The sequence below is a fragment of the Euprymna scolopes genome, chromosome 15 (assembly GCF_053919585.1).
Source record: "Euprymna scolopes isolate OS-2025 chromosome 15, ASM5391958v1, whole genome shotgun sequence".
NCBI classification, from domain to species: Eukaryota; Metazoa; Mollusca; class Cephalopoda; order Sepiida; family Sepiolidae; genus Euprymna; species Euprymna scolopes.
The window spans coordinates 67,709,597-67,729,784 of record NC_136496.1 but is presented as its reverse complement, the minus strand read 5'-3'; the positions used below and the strand labels follow the sequence as shown (position 1 = coordinate 67,729,784).

General features: G+C 34.1%; 1 protein-coding gene across 3 annotated transcripts in view; it reads right to left on the bottom strand.

Annotated features, from left to right (window-relative positions):
* Positions 1 to 1,560: 1,560 nt before the first annotated feature.
* LOC145293861 (protein PHTF2-like) overlaps positions 1,561 to 20,188 on the bottom strand; it is a 154,012-nt gene continuing 135,384 nt past the window's right edge. For all 3 annotated transcript variants that reach the window (XM_080140597.1, XM_080140599.1, XM_080140598.1), the window contains 5 exons: positions 18,141 to 18,272; positions 17,250 to 17,336; positions 9,889 to 10,044; positions 5,603 to 5,698; positions 1,561 to 1,862 (listed from right to left, as the gene is read on the bottom strand). In XM_080140597.1, coding sequence (XP_079996723.1) covers positions 1,710 to 1,862; positions 5,603 to 5,698; positions 9,889 to 10,044; positions 17,250 to 17,336; positions 18,141 to 18,272 — 624 coding nt within the window. In that variant the 3' untranslated portion in view covers positions 1,561 to 1,709. The remainder of the gene's footprint in view (positions 1,863 to 5,602; positions 5,699 to 9,888; positions 10,045 to 17,249; positions 17,337 to 18,140; positions 18,273 to 20,188) is intronic.

The following is a 20,188-nucleotide window of genomic DNA, read 5'->3' as shown; positions in this document are numbered from 1 at the left end:
AAGAAAAAGAGACACACAGAGTAAAAATAAAGAGACAAAAGGAAAAATTTTTTAGAGGTTGATGCATTTTGTTCTTTTCACAAATTCATCTGAAGGCAAAAAGAAAAAAAAAAAAAACTTGCATTGTGCATTAACAGAGGTTTATTGGTACTTCACACGTAACTGCTAACTGGTCTTACTCAATATATGAAAACAATTGCATAATAGGAGAACAGAAAATGGACTGTAGATTTACTTTCTGCAGTCTCGTAACTCTTGCTTCTCTTATTTTGTCCTTTAGTCCTTGCATGCCATGAGCAATGTTTCACACAAAGGGGGAAGAACTGCTGTTTCCTGGGTCGGAATCTATGCATCTTACACTTATCATTAGCTAGTTTTTTTTGTTGTTTTTTTTTTTACCTTGACATAATCTTTTTTTAGCATTTTACATCAAATGGCTTCATGCCTTGTCTGGAATGATTTTCATTAAGCCATTAAGAAAAATAACATTTCATTGTTTTTGCCTTTTGATATTCTGAACAGAATATAATGCAACAGAATCTAAAGTTTTCCATACTTAATCATATGTATATACACACACACACACACAAATAAAATTGTGAAATACATTCTTATATCTCAAATGAGATCTTCAGTGATGCACTGTCCTCATTGCCAATTTCAGGTTTCACATATCAGCTCAGACAGCAACCCAGACCTGACTCCATATGTGCCAGATTATATATATATATATATATATATATATATATATATATATAATTGTTACCTATAAAGGATAGAGCAATTTCTGTAGGAAATCTTAAGTGGGAGAGCTCAATGCATAGCAGAGCATAAATAAAAATTAAAAGAAAAACACAACCAACAAACTTAGTTAGGACTAACTTTGTTATTGTGTTTTTCTTTTAACACACACACACACACACACGCATATATATATATATATATATATATGTATATATATATATATATATATACCTCATTCAGTACAATGTACATACATTAAAAAAAATCATAAATTAAAAATCAACTTTTATAAAAAGTACATAGGTACAACAGACGACGACAATCTGCTATTTGAAATGCATATGTATGTACACCACGTGCACAGAAGACAAGTATGCCATGCTTATATTACACTTACATCTATCCATATTGCATACAGACACGCACACACTTGGCAAGTGCATCATGAAAATGAAAATGTCACATGTAAACTTGCACAACTGCAAAACAATGCACGTGTGAACGGATCTCGAAAGACAAAACGCGTACAACGACAGAGAGAAGATTGTATGAGGCAGAAATATATAAGCCCACAATCGATATGTTGTATACACCCGTATATGTATGTACCAGGTTTACGCGCACTATTATACACTGCGGATAAATACCCCCAAAACTCTTATATACAAGTGTCGCGATTTACACAGGACTGCGTCGCAGAATACAAGTACGTTCAAACGTTGGTTCACAAATAGAAGTAAGGAACCATTTAAAGAAAAAGAGATCCTTGGTTCAATACAAATAGTAAAAGAAAAGAAAGAAAAATAAACAAATAAAAACAACATACATAACAACAAAAAAAATATGTAAACAAAATAGAAAAGTGGACTACTTTTTTTTTTTTAGTCCAATTCTGTGCAATGCACATTTGATGTTTGTTTCTTTTTTGCTTTTTTCTTGATCATGTGTCTTCCACTTTTTGGTCATCATGTCTTGAATTTGATCTTGTAGAGTTTCAATTTAAAGCCTAAAAGTTCAGATAACACTCCGGAGAAAGCAGATAAAACGACCACTTTGGTAAGGTTATATAAGAATGGATTTGCTGAAAGGCCAGAAATTTTGAATGGACTTTCTAGTTCCTGGAAAGTAAAAAAAACAAAAAAAAAAAAAAACAGAATGTAAATAAAAAAATAGATAAAAGAAAGGACTGAAACAAAAAATAAAAAAGCAAACAGGAATATTAACTAAGCCAGTTTAGAAATCAACAGTAAATGTAGCTCAGATGTAGTCTCCGTTATTAAGCTTCCTTAATAATATAACTTCCGACAAAGAATTTGTTTCCCAAATATATTAATTAAATTGTTATATGAAAGTACTGAATAGTTAACAAAGCCGCATTCCTCCTCATGTTACGAATGGTTTTCTAAATAATAGCTTTATTATTTTAGCACGGTTGATAAACTGCAGAAGCACTAAAAATAATCCAACTTTGATTACTTATTTTTGTATATAAAAAAAAAAAAAAATGATATAAAGTTTCAATAGGAAAATAACCAAACACTTTCTAAACAAATATTTCACAATCAGCACTTCCTATAACACGTTTTATAAAACTATGGATGCATTTCAGCAACATTTTAAATATATTAAATTTATTTAGAACAAACTAATCATCTCAAATATGTTGTCCAACAAAGAAAGCAGCAAAGAGTTTCCCTCTCAGTCTAATCCTTCTACTTGTTTCACATCACCGGGTTAATTCCTTAATAGGTATAATTTTTTTTTTTTTTTTTTTTTTTTGATTCACCACGTATTACTGCATTTTTTCATCTCTCACACATTCCAACCGAGAGATCTTTTTAAGATTCTAAGAATCCTTTTAAGTGCAGTTGCTTGAATATGTCTTGCACTTGGTTCACTGGGTATATTTGCCAGGTAGTTTTTGAAATTTTTTTTCATGAGTCTGGTTTCTCCTATAATTATTGGAATGATGAAGATCTTCCTAAGATTCCAATTTCTTTTCATGTCATGCATAAGACCTTGGTATTTCATTATCTTTTGCCTCTCAGCTTTGTTCAACTCAGCTTCATTGGAGACACTAACTTGTACTAAGGTTGCTTCTTTCCCATATCACTAGGCCAGATTTAATAGCGCCGTTTTCTAGGTACGTAGCTGTAAGAATTGCATAGTCATAGTGGATGGTGAATGACTTATTCCCAACTGTTCTTTCTGGTATATGTTCTCAAGACTTGCTGTTGCATTCGATCATTATGGATTGGTTGGTTGTTTTTGTTTTATGGCATATCAACCCTTTTTAGGTTAATGCATGCTGAATCCAGTGATTTTGAAGAAAATTTTTTTTAATAGAGTATATTTGTTTTTTTAAGTTGGTTTCTATTTAATTGGGACCCTAACAGGTACTACGAGTCTGGATCAGAGTGGACCTGGGAGCAATGGCAATTAAAGGGTGGCTCCACACTCCCCAAAGCCTGCAAGCTGGGGCCTCACCATCGGATATAGTTTAAGGTCATATCCAGGGCCAGATCATTATGAAAGACCGATCTTTGATATGACTTTTATTTTACACTAGCGGAGGTGCCTGGTGTTGCCTGGTTGTAAAAGAAAAAAAAAAAAAAAGTTTTGGGAGGGAGGTAGGCTCGACCCCGAAGCCTTGAGGCGAATAGCCTGATGACTTACCACAACGCTACACAGGCAGAAAAGTGATGAAGGGTGAAATTAAACATTTAAAAAAGCAGGTGGTTGAACGTTAACGTGTGGTTTTCTAGGTCAAACATCATGTCATAGTAGTAGTAATAGAGAAAATGAAATCACAGTGCAAATTTTATAATAAAAAATACAGAAGACCTCGTTTCGTAAATCAGGCATATTATAATCTAGACAGTATATAAAAAGTTCTAAGACATAGTGGCCCCCTTGTGTGACCCCCATCCCCCAAAGCCTTTGGCGGATATACGAAAAAAATGCAAACACACGCACATTTTCGCTTTTATATTATAGATAAATGTATGCAAAAGTAAACTAAATTCATCTGGTAATGCTCTTCTTTTTGTCAACTCTTCATATATATGGCCCTGTAGAGACACGCCAAAGACATTAAAGTGGCTGAACGAGGAGCGTTCCAATTGCACATACGTCTGTTATCTACACCCACACAAATTCTGCGAGCATAAAAACTGAAATTTGGTAATTGTCGTGGACGTATTTCAGAGCAGTACTACGTGACAGGGTGTCTACTTTTCATCCAAAGAAAGCGAATTTTAAAAATATTTTTCTGACAGCTTTTGTTGGAGTCGGTCTGTCACCTATAAAAAAAAAAAAAAAAAAAAAAAAAAGGCACTGTGCACAAAACCCAATCAGTCGAAGCCAGCCAGCATGCTGTAAACAATAACATGAACTCCGTTGAGGTCCGATGTAAAACAACATAACTTTGCGTGCGTGACACGTATCAGATCAGCGAGAATTAATATTTTCCCTCGTTGCTTCATTTCGTTTCTCTTCTGCTTTTCATTATGTTTTAATTCAAATTCTATGAGACTAATTAAGAGAAAAATATATAAAGTCCTCATGACAGTACAGAATTCCAAAATACTAACAATTATTTCCAGAACACTCTTTACTAGAACATTTCCACGTGTTGCTAAACAATGGACAATTTAATCTTTCACATGTTAAATAAAAATCATATTATGAATGTTTAAATTCGTCTCCGCCTTAATGCTGTTTCTGACACCTTTTCTTTATATTTTTTTTTTGTTAGGGATTGGGAAACATTTACCACATTCAATGCTGCCAAGACTAAACTTGTTTCCTTCAATAATTACAAGAAACCTTCTCTACCACCAATAGCAATGGCCAAAGATTCATTATCTGAAAGTACTTCTTTTAAACTCTTCGGCCTAACGTTCACAGGAAACATGAGTTGGAACAATTACATTGACAGCATCGCCAGGACCGCTGCGAAGAAGGTAGGCTCTCTCTATCGTGCTGGAAAGCTACTAACGCCCGAAAGTATCCTGTACCTCTATTCACCCAGGTATGGAGTATTGTGGTCATATTTGGTCTGGTGCATCTGCTACTAGTCTCTCGCTCCTGGAACAGGGCCAAAAGAGAGTCTCCAACCGGATAGGTCCTGAACTGTCATCTAAGCTTCAACCTCTGTCCCACTGACGAAATGTTGCAGCCCTCTGCCTGTTCTACAAATATTTTAATGGTGAATGCTCTGACAAATTGCAAGCACTTGTTCCCCCACGATGTAAACACCCTTGACAAACCCGGCAAGCAGCTAAATCCCACCCCTACACATTAAGAGAGCTTTCTACTCCAGTAGTTTCTTCCTCAGAACCGCTAGACTTTGGAATTCCATTCCAGGTCCATGCTTCCCCAACTGTACTGACATGCAGAAGTTCAAGTGTAACGTGAACCGACATCTTGCTGCCTAACTCCCTACATAGTACTCCAGTAGCTTATGTTCCTGATAGTAGCCCCCTACACCAAAGTGGCAATGTGCCTTGTTTGGGGTGAAAATGTAATAAAAAAAAAAATTTTTAAAACCTATACTTGCCATGGCTGTGATACCAGGCATCGGTGAATGTGGACTAAATACCCTACAGCCTTATTAAGTTCTTAACTTTTTTTCCCAAGTTCTTAACTTTTTTTCACGATACATAAAGTTGCTCATAAAACTGGGTACATTTTAGTAGTAAAAATTTCTTTCATTATTATTTGTAATATATAACAATTACACGTAAATATTTTGTTTATTTGTTAGAGAAAATGAATAATACATTTCCAAGTACAACAATCTGTTACAAAGTCTGCATAAATTAAAATACCATATGACAATGCAGTCATAGCTCACCTTGAGGAGGTCTTCAGCCAATTTTAAAACACTGTTAGCTAACATAAGCTTTTCTTTTTTGTGAGGTTTTTGCTCCATTTGAAGGTAGAGATTAATCTGTAAAGAAAAAATAAATAAACTATAGAAACTGGGAAAATGAGAAAACTAGAAAATGGGGGGGGATATTTAGTTCTCTCCCACACCCAGAACTTAGAGACTAAGGTCAGAAAGTGGAATTGAGAAATCAGCGTCCACAAGGAGGGGCACTCTGACCTGCAAAAATGTGCCTGGGCAGCCTTGTTGGCATTCCCCAGTGAGAGCGCCTCAGACGATTAGCAATAAACTAACCCCTTCTCAAAGAAAGGTGGCAAAACCTCTGAGGGTGGACCTCCTAGAACTGCACAGAACTAAATTCTCATTGCAAAATCAACAGGGAATAAGTTATTACAGGAATAGTCTAATCTGTTGATTTGGGGACTCAGGATAAAAATCCCGAGCAAGAAGGATCTCAAACATATGGCCCAATGTAATAGGTTACGTAAAGTTGACCTAGGTCAACCATGAAAGGTAAAAAATAAGTACATAGAAGCCATTTCTCATAAAAGTGGATCTCTAGATAATAACTTCATAAAATAAAATAAAAAAATATAAAGCAGCCACAAAAATAAGAATGCAATCAAAACCTATCTCAGTTTCATAATGCATGCGTTAACATTTCCACTGAATACATGAAGGCATTTAAAAGGTATACAAGATTGATATACTAGTTGGAGATCATTGGTAATACATTTACTGCAGTTTCAGGTTAAGTACATTTTAATAGCATTCATTATATATATATATTTTTATCTGTGGAGTCATAGAAATTTCCAGGTTGGTACCTGGGGGGGGGCGCATTAATTCACTGGGAGAGATGTACCCCCAGTCTTCGTTAAGACATGGATCTAGGAGAAGGTAAACTCTGATATAAAAACCTATGGTTTACTGTATGCTCTGTCTTGTGAAAATCATTTGGACTGACAAAGATTAGCAGTAATACCAGTAAGTGTTGTTGGTTCTACAGGGTGAACAGAAAGTCCTTGGACCATTTTTAGTTTTAAAATTAAATATTGTTAAAATCACTTTTTCTCTTTTCGAATAAAGTAAGTATTTAGTCTAACTATTGATCTAATTATTTTCAACAAAAATATTAAAATAATTTTGTTTAAACTTTCAGAAAAATGAGCAAACGAGAGGCCATAATTCAGCTTCATTGCGCGGGAAGGACAAACTCAGAGATTATTAAGCTCTTGAAAGTGGCTAAATCCACCGTGTACCATGTTGTGAACAGATTTAAGGAACTTGGTACATCTGAAGACCGTCCTAGGAGTGGAAGACCTCGCACTGCTCGAACAAAGAAGGTGATAAAAGCTGTCCGAGAGAGGGTAAGGAGGAACCCTAAGAGATCTGCAAGACAAATGGCTAAAGACATGAATGTGAGCGTGACCTCGATGAAAACCATCGTAAAAAACGATCTCCAGTTGTCCCCCTACAAGATGAGAAAGAGACAGTACCTCACACCTGCCCAAAAGCACAAGAGACTTTAAAGAGCAAAGCTTCTTTTTGGAGAACTGAAGGCTGGCACGGCAGAGCGAGAGATCGTTTTTTTTGATGAAAAACTCTTCACAATTGAAGCGACTGTTAACAATCAGAACGACAGAGTTTACGCAAAATCTTCAGCAGACATTGATGACTCCGTGAGAATAGTTTTCCGCCGACAAAAGCCGTCTTCCCTCATGGTGTGGGATGTAGTCTCCAAATCTTGGCAGTCGCCTCTGATTTTCGTGGAGCAGGGGGTTAAGATCAACAGAGATCGCTACATTAGCGATATTTTGGTTCCAGCATTTGAAGAGATGAAGAAACACTTCAAAGATCAGCCTTTCACTTTCCAACAAGATGGAGCACCATCCCACACCTCCAGAAAACCTCAGGACTGGTGCCAACGTCATTTTCCAAGATTCTGGAGTAAGGAGATGTGGCCTCCTGCATCGCCTGATTTGAATCCCATGGAGTTTTCGGTGTGGTCTTTGTTGGAGGCAAAGGTCAGTTCTGTTGTTCATCCAAGTGTTGATGCTTTGAAGACATCTCTTCTGAGTGAATGGGCTAAAATACCTCAGGAAACGCTGCATGCCTTGGTTGGTAACTTCAGATAGAGAATTGAACGTCTAATCGAAAGGAAGGGACATCACATTGAAAATAAATAATTTGAATTTATTCTTGGTTTCCTAACTTATAATTTTCATTCATGTTTAATTTATATTTTTGTAATTTTCTATTAATAAACCACTTTTGAATTGGTTCAAGGACTTTCTGTTCACCCTGTACACAAAGCCTTCACCACCGTAAACAAATTGTGTGGATTTCCGAACAACTTAGTTGTGGTGGAACCTCATACGTTGAAATTGACGGGAGAGTCTACTTCTTTTGTGTGTGTGTGTGTGTGTGTGTGTGTGTGTGTGTGTGTGTGTGTGACAAACTGTGTTTCCATATGTGTGCGAGTTCATTCCCTATGAACTCTAAAACTGCTGGGCAGATTCTTTGGAAATTTCACACAAATGTGTCTGAGAGTGTTCTTAGATAAGTTTTATATCAGAATGCCTCCGATAAGTATTGAAAATTGATAATCAAAAAATCTGATTAAAAAGAAACAGTCCGATTTTGGATCAGAGAGATAACACTCTTATAAAGCCTAAAATCACAAGTGCATCTGAGAAGTTTTATCATCGCACAAGCAGAAGGGGCTAGTGTATAAAATCAACAGTAGAGTCTTTGATAAGACGGGGGGGGGGGTGCATTCAAAATAAAAGTTTCTGTATAAAGCACAACTGAACCATAATGCTTGACTTTTGCATTTTAAACTAATTCAAGTCATTATATAAAAATAATTTTATAAAATCAACAGTAGGTTATCTACAGTGTAATGTGCTGTGGACTAAGTTACTGCAGGAAAGTATGTGGCGCTTCCTCCCAGTGCATCGTGTTAGGTCCCCGAGAAGAGTAGGCAATCAATCAATTTTATTGAAAAATGGGCTAACTTCACCGATTTTGATGACAATAAAAGTATTGGAAGTGTGGAACATTCACTGATTCTCATTCAATCCTAGTTTATGTTAGGCCTCCCTGCTAGTATATATAACAAGAGATCCTATCAAAAATTCAAATAAAGAAAAATACTTCACCCATGGATTTTCAAAGAAAAGCTCTTTTCATCAGAGTATTAATATTAAAAACATAAATTTGGAAATATATAATACTAGCATGGGTGCCCGTCGTTGCCCGGGTATTTGGAGATGTTGAGCAAAAAAAGTGGTAAATTTTTTTAACTTTGACCCTATTATGCCCCCTTAAAATTTATTGCTTTGGGCTCAAATTAAGTTATTAAGTTAGATCCATGTCAAATGAACCTATATCTAAAATTTCAAGTGTTTAGACAGAAAATTATCAGAGGAGTTTGGTAGAGTTCTCAAAGGTCAAATCGTTGAATTTTGACCCCTTAATCGCCAAATTTCTGGCCGAAAACCGATCACATCGATTTTCCCAAATCTCAGTACCCTGTATATCAAATTTCGAATCTGTAAACTTAAAATTGACAGAGTTATTGTGTAGGGAAATGTACACACACAGATACACAGACAGACACTTTCACTTTTATAGATATATATATATAAGAAACTTTTTGGATCGATTAATATATTGTTATTTAATTTTTATCGATTTCTCTTGTTTTTTTTTATTGCTCCATTTTGTATATTGAGCTTTTTTTTATCTCAATAAATTCTAAACTATCTTTATAATTAACACACACACACACACACACACACACACACACACACACACACACATATATATGTTAATTCAATATGGTTAAGCAAATATTTGAAGCTAGACATTTGAAAATAACTTCCTAATAATATGCTAGGACAAAAAAAAAAAATTAAATAATGTCAAAAATAGCAAATAAAAATTAATCTTAGGTCAATTTTTATTTCCTGTTTTTTTACATTATTTATGTTTGAAGGTATTACTTTTTGCAGAAACCAAATTTCTTTGATAGTTTTTAAATTAAAATAAAAGTGACAACATTATTTTATCACTGATCACCAGCAAGAGAAGAGATTTCAATCAAGTAATTTTGTTAATTTAGAAATAATGGGTTGCGTAGTTACTAGTCAAATATGATAGGATTTACATAAGGTCATCACACAAAACATATTTAAGAATATAAACTGAAGTGAAATTCAAGATGAAAATGAGGAACACATTCTTACCTGTTCTGTTATAAGCACTGACAGGTTGCGGTATTTTTGGTTGATTTTCAACCCGAGAGTCATAAAACGAAGAATGTATACGCCAAGTGCCAGAGACCAGGCAAGTAATTCCCAATTACAAAGATAGTCCAGAAATGTGTCTGTGTCTTTCAGCAACTAAAAAAACAAAAAAGAAAATAGAATCTTTTTAATTCAAAAGATGGAAGTGAAAATATAACACCTGTTCTGCTTAGGAAATTATCAATACTCTTTTTGGAATACAGAAAGGGTAAGCTAGATTTTTTTTTAAGGGAGGGATACAAGTGGAAATACAATATTGGTATTCCTTAGTAGATGGTCTACAATTTGTTCTAAAAAAAAAAAAAAGTGTGGTACAATGGAGACTACCCCTTTTGGGGGAGCTGGGGACTTCTACATTAATGAACCTTGTGCTTATCTTATCTGTACTTGTGAGGTGCAGATGTGTTAAGCAGGTGCTTTGTAGTTTTTAAAATGTTAGGATATATCAATCTGGGATGACTCGAGCCAAAAATGACAGTTTGCTTATAAAAAGAACCAAGTCAAATCGATATAAAACCTTAGAATTTGAAAGGTCAAACCCGAAAGAACTCATGATGGGATACAAAAACAAAACAATATTTTAACGTTATGTATGAATCTCTCTCTTAATTTCTCTCTTTCAAAGAAGAGAAAATTAAATATAATTCTATCGTTTTAAAACGGTTGAAGCTTGGATTCTGGGGTTGGCAGACGCAACATAGCAGTTTAGCTGCATGCGTCTAGTTTCAACTGGTCTTTATAAAATTATGTTCCACTAGTATTAAACATAAAATAAATTATATATTTTTTATAAAAATGTATTTGCTATTTTTGTACACGTGTTGAATTTCAGCATGAGGTCCCAGCCAGTAATGCCAACGAGGGAAATGCTGCCTGTAACAACGCAATGAAGACTCAAGAAGCGACCCATGCCAGCCGGTTATAGCTGACAACATATCGACCCATTGTGTTGCTGTTTCCATGTGCCTATCGATTAATACTGTTTATTCCCCCGGGGTGCTAGTTGCATTCCCAGGAGGTTTATCAACCAAGTAACTCTCCCCGGGAAACGATAGTATCATAAAAGAAAGAGAGAGAAAAGAAAAGTCTCAGAAAGAGAAGAGAAAGAGAGAAGAGAGAGAGAGAGAGAGAGAGAATAGAAATATCCACCAACCATAAAATCATTTTGGATCAGAATAGATTTCAAGGGAGTTCTACTAAAATAGTCATTACAGTTCTAATTTTTTGAGAAGAGGATTGATTATTCGTATTATTTGGATTCTTCGGACTACTATTCTCATCTTGAGTGTCAATTTGCACAATGTTTTAGTCGATGTAACCTCTGACCTTCTTCAGGTCTATCTTGTCGAACTTGGGAATCTGCACAGAATTTTGAATGAGACACTTTACTTAATTCACAGGTGTAGCATACTCTCATTTCATCAACCATGACTGTGTAGAAGTTCTAAGTAATTAACAATTTTTTTTTTTTTTTTTTTTTTACATGGAAGTCACCACTTATCAAGGCCTGGAAGCCACTCGGGTATAAGGGTTATTACATGTACAGTAATCAATGGGATAGTACCATAGTAATCGTTAGTATTGGAGATTTGATAAAGTGCCTTACTTAAGGGGGCGGTTTATAAGGAATTTGTTTATGTTAGACTTGAAGACATCACAGTTGTAGTCAGGTGGGAAACAGGCAGACGGAAGAGAGTTTGTTCATGGAATATACGTTTTGGTTTTGGCACAGTTAAAGAGTGGAGAAAATTGTAACTTTCACGACTGAATCAACTGTGCCATGGGTAAAAAAAAAAAAAAAAAAACACCTTACAAGTCAAAATATAACAAGCCATTTTTGCAACTGATGGGTTTAAAAGCAATGTAAACCACTCCTCTTTTTTGTCAACGAGAATTCAACAAAATAAATAAATTCTTATCTTTTTTATGCATTAAAATTATAATTGTATGCTAGTACAAAAAGATAAAACAATGTTTAATTACCTCATCTGAAAAAATATTGTTTTATTTCTGCAGTGCAGTCAATCGTAGTTGTAATAGTAACAGCAGCTGTTTACAAAACTAGCAATTTTTACAAACTATGTTTGCAAGCTATTTTATTTTGAAATAAAAATAAAGAAAAAGACTTTTTTTTGCTATTAGAATACTCTTCAAATAAATTGAATCTAAAAAAATAAATGTAATTTACCTTTTTCTTTTTCTTAAAAAAATACATTAGAACCCCAGGATATGGCATTAATCCATTCCGGGGTTGGTGAAATCGCCGTATGACAGGGCCTAAGAAAAATTTTATACTGTGCATATTAAAAATTAGTTAAAAAAAAATACATTACAGTATATAATATACATGTATATAATCAAATAATATTACAAATAACATCATAAGGGGGGGGGAATACCATAACCAGGGGCGAGAAAAACATTGTATTCCACATTGTAACCTGAAAAACTATCCTGGGGTTCTACTGTACAAGCTTCTTTGAGAAATACTGTTTTGTTAAGTTTAAGATTAAAATATTTGACTTTATAGTCAGAAATGATTTTTTTAGCTGTCAATTTAAAAAAAAAGATTCTATTTCTTTTAGGCGATTACATCCTAAAAAAAAAAAAAATCCTGACCCCCCCCCCCAAAAAAAAAAAACACACACGCACAAAATTAATTTAGAATTTAGAGTGGGGGAGATTAATTTTGCATATAAAATTAACATAAAATGATTCCTTATTTTCGGACCATCTTTACCTTTTAGAGCAGTTAGCACTTTGAATTCTTTTAATATTTTAATGCTAAATAGTTAATATAAAAATAATTAGAATTACTTACTCTACCACTAACCCTAGGTTCGAATGAAAAGTTAATCAGGATTGATAGTATTACCATTTTATACTATGTCTAGTGGGGGTGCTTGGTGTTGTGTGTGTGTGTGTGTTGGGGGGGTGTAGTTTTTAGGTGTGAGGTAGGCTTGAACTCGAAGACTTGAGGTTAATAGTCTGATGACTTAGCATGATGCCACGAAGGTAGGGACTTGAGAACAGCCGAAAATAAACGTTTAAAAACGCAGGTGGTTGAATGTCAATGTATGGTTTTCTAGGTCAAATATCACGCCATCGTAGTAGTAGTAGAGAAAACGAATTTACAGCACAAATTTTGTAAGATAAAAGTCACTGAAATAAAACATTTATGACGTCGTTTCATAAATCTTAGATATTATAACCTAAGGAGCATATAAAAAATTCTAAGACTCCCTGGAGAAGTCCCTCGAAAAAAGCCTTTGGCGGACATACAGAAAAAATGCACACACACACACATTTTGCCTTATATATATATGTGTATATATATACTAACGAGGGGTATCCGGCTTTGCCCGGGTGTTTGGAGGTGTGTGTGTGTGTGTGGGGGAGGGGGGGGGGTTAAAAAAAAAAAAAAAGTAAGTATGAGGATCGAACCCCAACCGTTGAGGCAAAGTTGTAAATTAAAGTGTGAAAAAACAAAATCGTGCGACGTTAACCATTGCCCCACCGCGAGATGCTAACGGAAACATGTTTGAATTTATTTAATTACTTGGATTTAGCAGATGCCCGTTTTAATGAGGTCAAGTTTAACTGCTGGATAGTATTCATTTACTGCTGAACGCCCCCCCCCCCCCCAAGATGTTATAGGAAAAAGACTAACCTACATGCGGCGAGCGACAAATATTGAATATTTATCTTCCCGAAATTGAGCAAATTAAATAGACAGGCGAGCTTCATTGTTAACTGTGAGATATTATGATTTATGTGTGATATAAAAAGTTTTAAAAAGTCGTGAAGCGAGCGACCGCTTCTCTGAAAAAAGCCCTTTGTTGACATACAGAAAAAGCGAACACACATACATACATTTTCGCTTATATATATATATATATAGACTAGCATGGGTGCCCGGAGTTTCCCAGGTGTTTGTAGGTGTGTGTGTTAGGGGTTGGATCTACCCCCACCCCATGCTAAACTTCTTTAAAAAAAGAAAAAAAAGACAGCGGACATGATGTAAAAAGAAGAAAAAGTAAAATAAAAAAAAGAACTTGTTAAAAAACTCGGAAAACAAAAATAAGTTTTGGTTGGTAGGTAGGTAGGATCAAACTCGGAACGTTGAGGCGAAAAACTTAATAACTTACCACTCGCCCACAAAAGGAAAGTAACTAAAAACAATTTCATTTTAACGTTTATAAACGTACAAGTGGCAGGTGCGCGGCAAATTTAATTAGGTCAAAAGAAATTAAATTCCGCACTTAATTTTAACTGCAGGGTAGTTCTTTTGGATTTGTTTTTTACCCAACTTTGTCTGGTTTTGTTTCCCTAACATGATGGGGAAAACCAGCTCCCCTTTATTAGGGGAGTGTCGAAATTAAGGCAATTGTCTGATATGATGGTTTTCACCGACATTGACCAAACATCCATTGCTTTCTGTAGGCCGAGGACTGTTCCTTAGTTTCACATCAGTTTCGCTTTTATACGAAAAAGCCCAAGCAACACGTGAGAAGCTGAAATAGCAATAATTTTGTAAAAGTCAACGTAAATAAATCTAGCCGCGGCACGTATTCGCAATTCATACATATTATGATCTATATGGTATATACAAAGTTCTAAGTGATGGTAAACCCACAGAGACAAAAACTCGCGTGCACGTTTTGCCTTTTTTATATATACTAGCGAGAGGGGTACCCGACGTTGCCTGGGTGTTTGGAGGTGTGTGTGTATAGACCAAAACAACCCTGTTTAAAAAAAAAGAAAAGTTTTAGTAGAAAGGTAGGCTTGAACTCCGAACCTTTGACGCGGAGGTGAAAAGGAAATGAAAAAAAAAAACAACAAAAAAACCTGCGACCTAACCATCTCGACCACAACAATTGATGAATAGATAAGTGTGTTAAGTTGACGTCTATAAAGCGAAATTAACAGGTGCGAGAACGTTAAGTTGCGTGATGTTTGACCTAGTTTTGTGCTGGAAGCCAGTTTCTGTTTTCCCCGCTACATGGCAATCAAAAAATATCTCGAAGATAGTTTGTAAAAGTCAGGTACATTAAAGATAGCCGCGACCCGAGTTCCTTAGTCGTAGATATTATTATTTATACAGCATATAAAAAGTTTTAAGAAGGAGCGAGCCAACCGAAAATCACGGCAAAAAAAGCCTTTTGCAGGCATACACAAAAAGTGAACACACATACATACATTTTCGCTTTTATAGATATAGATAATCCATGGTTTTTGGATCGCTGTTTTTGTTCAGTTTGTAAAATTTATCACAAACATTTTTAAATAGCAGATATAAAAAATCATGTTTTGAAATTGGCCCTTTGAATAAATCAAGAACATCTCTACCTATACAAAAGCCAAATACATCCTAAGATGGAGTACTGTTGCCACGTGTGTGTGTGTGTGTGTGGAGAGGGAGCTGCTGAAAGTAGCCTTTTCTTGTCTTGACGTTCCCCTAACACCATCAACCAAAACAAATAAAAAAAGAGTTAATCTATTCTTTAGTCTTTATATTAAATTAGCTGTACTTAATCTGCGTTGCTTGGTAGTGTTTTTACTTGCATTAAATAAAAACATTTTTTTTTTTTAACTATGCTGTCTTTTTTTTTTTTTTGAAGTAGATTTTTTCTAAAGGGAAATAACTCAGACTTATGTCCTTTTCTTATCTTTAAAGTGTCGTCCTTATTAATAATTTAAACCCAGTGAAAGTACATTCTAAATGGAATTAAATCAAATTACATTTGTTTCTTTACACGCTGACACGGTTCACGAAAAAAACTGATAGATTAAAATTAAATATTGATTTTATAGGAAGAAAGTTATCGATAATCAAAATTGAAAAAAAAACTTATTTTGATTTATATATTAGAATAGTGAGGGTGCCCGGTGTTGCCGGTGTATATGTAGAAAAAAAAAAAAAAGTGTATATGTAGAAAAAAAAAAAAGTGAAGGAGGAAAACAAAAAGTTTTGGTAGGCAAGTAAGCTTGAACCCGAAGCCTTGAGGTGAAGGCGGAAAAGAAAGTGAAAGATAGCTAAGAGGGTAGAGGAAGTGAGAACCGTTCAAATTAAATGATTAAAAAGTTAGTTCACATAAATTTAATGTCAAACACCACGCATTTAACTTTGGCTGCAAGGGAGTTTCTGTGTATTTGTTTGTTTCCCCATGATGTTGGGGAAAACCAGCTCCCTATAAAAAAAGGGAGTAATAGCAATTGTCTGATATGATGGTTTTCCTCACATTGATCAAAGCTTATTGCTTTCTGGATGTCCCTGGGAAGAGTGCCAGGGAAACAATTTCTTCGAATACTTTCGCTTTATTTATATGAAAAACACAAAGATAAGATAGAATAGCGGAAATTTGATAAAATAAAAGTTGCTCGAATAAAAGATAAACACAAGATCCGTTCGCAAATCGTAGATATTATAATTTAGGGAGTATATAAAAAGTTGTAAGAAATGGTACCCCCCCCCCCCCCGGACACCCACCTCCAAAAAAGCCTTTGCCAAACATGCAAAAAGTGCACACACTAACACACATTTTTGCTTTTTATATTATAGATAATGGGAATCCAGGTCTGAAAAAAAAACAAATCTTAAATATAAAACAACAAAGTGTTTGTATTTTTGTGATGGTAGACATTTTGTATGTATTTTTATGCAGACTTTAGAAAACATTGTCTTTTTAGAAAAAATTTTATTAGAAAATTCTGTGCTTCTTCGTTATTACAGCGAAATTCTAAAACGAAATATTAAGTTTCAAGTAAAACCAATGGTATCTATTCATGTCACAATCATGAACATATCCAAAAATTTTGAAAAACGATTAGTTAGAAAATTAATTATTAATGAACCCAGTTTTCAAAAAAAAATAACAAAAATTGAGTTTTGCTAGAAAAAAAAACAAAAAAACAAAAAAAACAAAAAAAAAACAACACAAACAGGAAAGTTGGAATCGTTACAAGGGAGATGATTATTTTCTGAAAACTTTGAAAATCTTAGGCCAATTTAGCAAAACTCAGTTTTTGCTAATTTTCTTTGAAGATGGTTTTCATTAATAATTAATTTTCTATTTCATCGTTTTTCACAATTTCTAGATATGTTCATTACTGTGACGTGACAATTAACTATTGGTTTTACTTGAAATTTAATATTTCGATTTTTTAATTCCACTTTAATAACAAAGAAGCACCGAAATTTCATATATTTATGCAATCAAATTTTGGAGACTTTTCTTAACAGAAAAGGCAACAACGAAAACTTCCTTGAGAGGATGAAAAAAAGGAAAATGTCTACTAACCTGTAAACACATTAACGTCACAGAAATAATCGTTAAAAGAAAAGATGCAGACACAATTACGTCAACTGATCGCTGGGGACCTCGTTTCTGAAGGAAATGAAAAAAAAAAAAAAAAATTTCATCTTGTCCAAACATCAAAGGAAAATATGACAGTTTACAACAAGATTTGGAAGGTCATTCGTTAGCCAATTGCAAAATGTTGAGCAAATAAAAATTTCTTTTCAACCGATGACAAGCATTTTGAACATTTTCATTCTTTTTGAATACGTCTTCACATAAAAAGCTTTCTTGATTGGCTGATTGGTCTGTTATGTTTTAGTTAGAAATGGGATTTTCATTCTAAAATGCGGATATTGAATAAAAATGGATCTGTTTTTTTGATTGATTGCAGTTTTCCATAATTGTTAGAATTGTAAATGTTAATCAAACAAGAGGGAAAGAATGAAAGTGAATGAAAATGATTTCATCAATGATTAATAATTTTTTTTAAAGAAAAAGGGAGGAAGCTTTCTGTTTGAATTTGAAAACAATTTGTTCAAAATGAGAACTGGAGGAATGAAGAGGAAAAAAGGGGAGAGAAGCAAACGAGAAGAGAGATAGAGCGAGAGAAGGTGAGAGAGAGGAGAAAATAGGAAGAGGAGAGAGGGGGAAAGAAAGAGAAAAGGAAGAGACAGAATGAAAGGAAAAAGAGAGAAGGAAAAAGAGAGAAGGAAAAAGAGAGAGAGAGAGAGAGAGAGAGAGAGAGAGAGAGAGAGAGAGAGAGAGAGAGAGAGAGAGAGATTCCAAACAACAAATATCCAATCTATAAAGTCTTCTGCTTAAAAACTCTCTCCCCTCCCATCAAATAATTCATTATTTAAAAAATTGAAATCTTAAAATAAAAACACACACCTTCAGATAGGATCGCAGTGATAGCCAGGTTTTTATATTGCGAACCTTGTTCAGCCGGAAGTGAGGCAGATCAAACTTCCGTGCTCCCCGTGATGATGTCAAATAGGAAAAATACTTGGCATACAATAATCTCTGAAAAAGATTATGGATAAGAAAAGGAGCAAAGGTCATATCAATTTATGGGGGGGGGGGGGGAAAGACACAAACAAGAATACAAGTTGATAAAATTACAAAACTGATTGCGATGAAACAAGAAAATCAGAAGTTTTTAAAACAAAGTAAGCCGTTTCATAATCACTTTATCATAACTATTAGATTTAATCTAGAAAAAGTAAATAACTCTTTGCTCTTTGGTTATCTCCCTTACCTAAAAGAGATTTAGAGATCGAGTTATGTCTTTCATTTTCCAAACAGCAGGCACTTTAGATTAGATATGTCGCACAGTGCTCTTCAATTTATATATCTAAAGTAATTCCTTCAAAACAAATGTTAATTCATACAAATTAAAAAATATTGCAAAAATGCCTAATGCAAATCTGAAATATTTCAATTACAATTGAAATACAAATATTATCTCCCTTAAAGTCTCTTTAAAAAAAAAAGATATAAAAAAAAAATAAATTTAAGGACTATTTATTAATGTCTAATATCTATTGTTAAAATTTCATAAAAAATCAGATTTATCTGAATTTAGACCAAAGCCTGCTACCTCCCTTTTACTCTTTTTGCATAAAACTAAATATAGGCCACGTTACTACCCCTTTATGCTAAGTAGCTTTTTCTAAATTTATAATGATCAGTTAATAAATTGATCATGTATATATAAATATATAAACACACATATCTAACTTTATATAAATCAATATGTATGCTATTGATTTTTGTTGGCGATACATTTTGAACGAATTCAATTATTTATGCGTAAGTGCATTTTTACCTAAATGCAAGTTGGGAATAATTTTCCCTTTTACCAATTTGGTATTCCCATATCCAGCAGTCACTCAAGATAGGCCAGTGGGAGAAATTTAGGCTTCTTCATGATATCCAGAAGTCACGCGAGATAGGCCAATGGTAGGGGTTTAGGCTTCTTTCCATGGAGTCCCGATTTCGAATCTCACTAGATTAAGCTACTCTGATGAGTTGTAGACAATAAAACATGTTTCAGTGGATAATTATATTTTAAACTATATATATATATATAGCTGTGTAAGGTTTTGGGGAGTAAACCCCAGAAAAGTGCTGCATTATAATAAAATATTGATATAAGAGGGTAATATTTATGTTACAGATCAGAAAATCATTAGTAAACAGAGGCTAAAGAGCGTTGGATGTAGGAAACTTGTCCCCTTTATGTTGGATTTGAAACCAAGCTACCTATGTTTGTGTCATTTTCTGTAACACCCACATAAGCTGTTATATATCTATAAGAGAAGAATAAAGTTATTTAGATATACACTTGTTTCTGTTTTCTTTTTCCTTGTTATAAGTAATTTTCAGTAGTTATTGGCATGAATATGAAGCGGGTGGGACAAAGAACTCACCTGTTTGTTTGCTTGCTTGGTTTTACAGCAATGCAACCTTTTAAGTCATTTCATGCTGAAAATTGTTTAAGGTTTTTCCAATGGGATTAATGTATAAATATTAGAGAAGTTAGAGTGATTTTTGTTATAACATTTATGATGTGTTTTTAAATTACTAACAGTTTTTGTTTTATTGCGTTGATCGGTTACTTTTGTATTTGTTCAAATTGTGAGTTTCATCTTTTAGAAAAGTTTTAGTATTTGATTTTTCGTGGTTTGAATGCTTGATATTTAAATTTTGTTGTGATATTTTTTTATTTTTTTATTTTTAATTGCTGAGATGGCAGATTGAGAATCTTAGAGAATGATGAACTTTGAGAATATATTTTTTTTGGCTAGGTCTAGTGCCAGATTTATAGCATTGATTTCTGCCCTGAAGATTGAACAACGTTTTTGGAGGCATTTTGTTATTTTGCTTTTACTATGGCTACACTAGTTGTTGTGTTGTTTTGTTTGGATCCGTCTGTA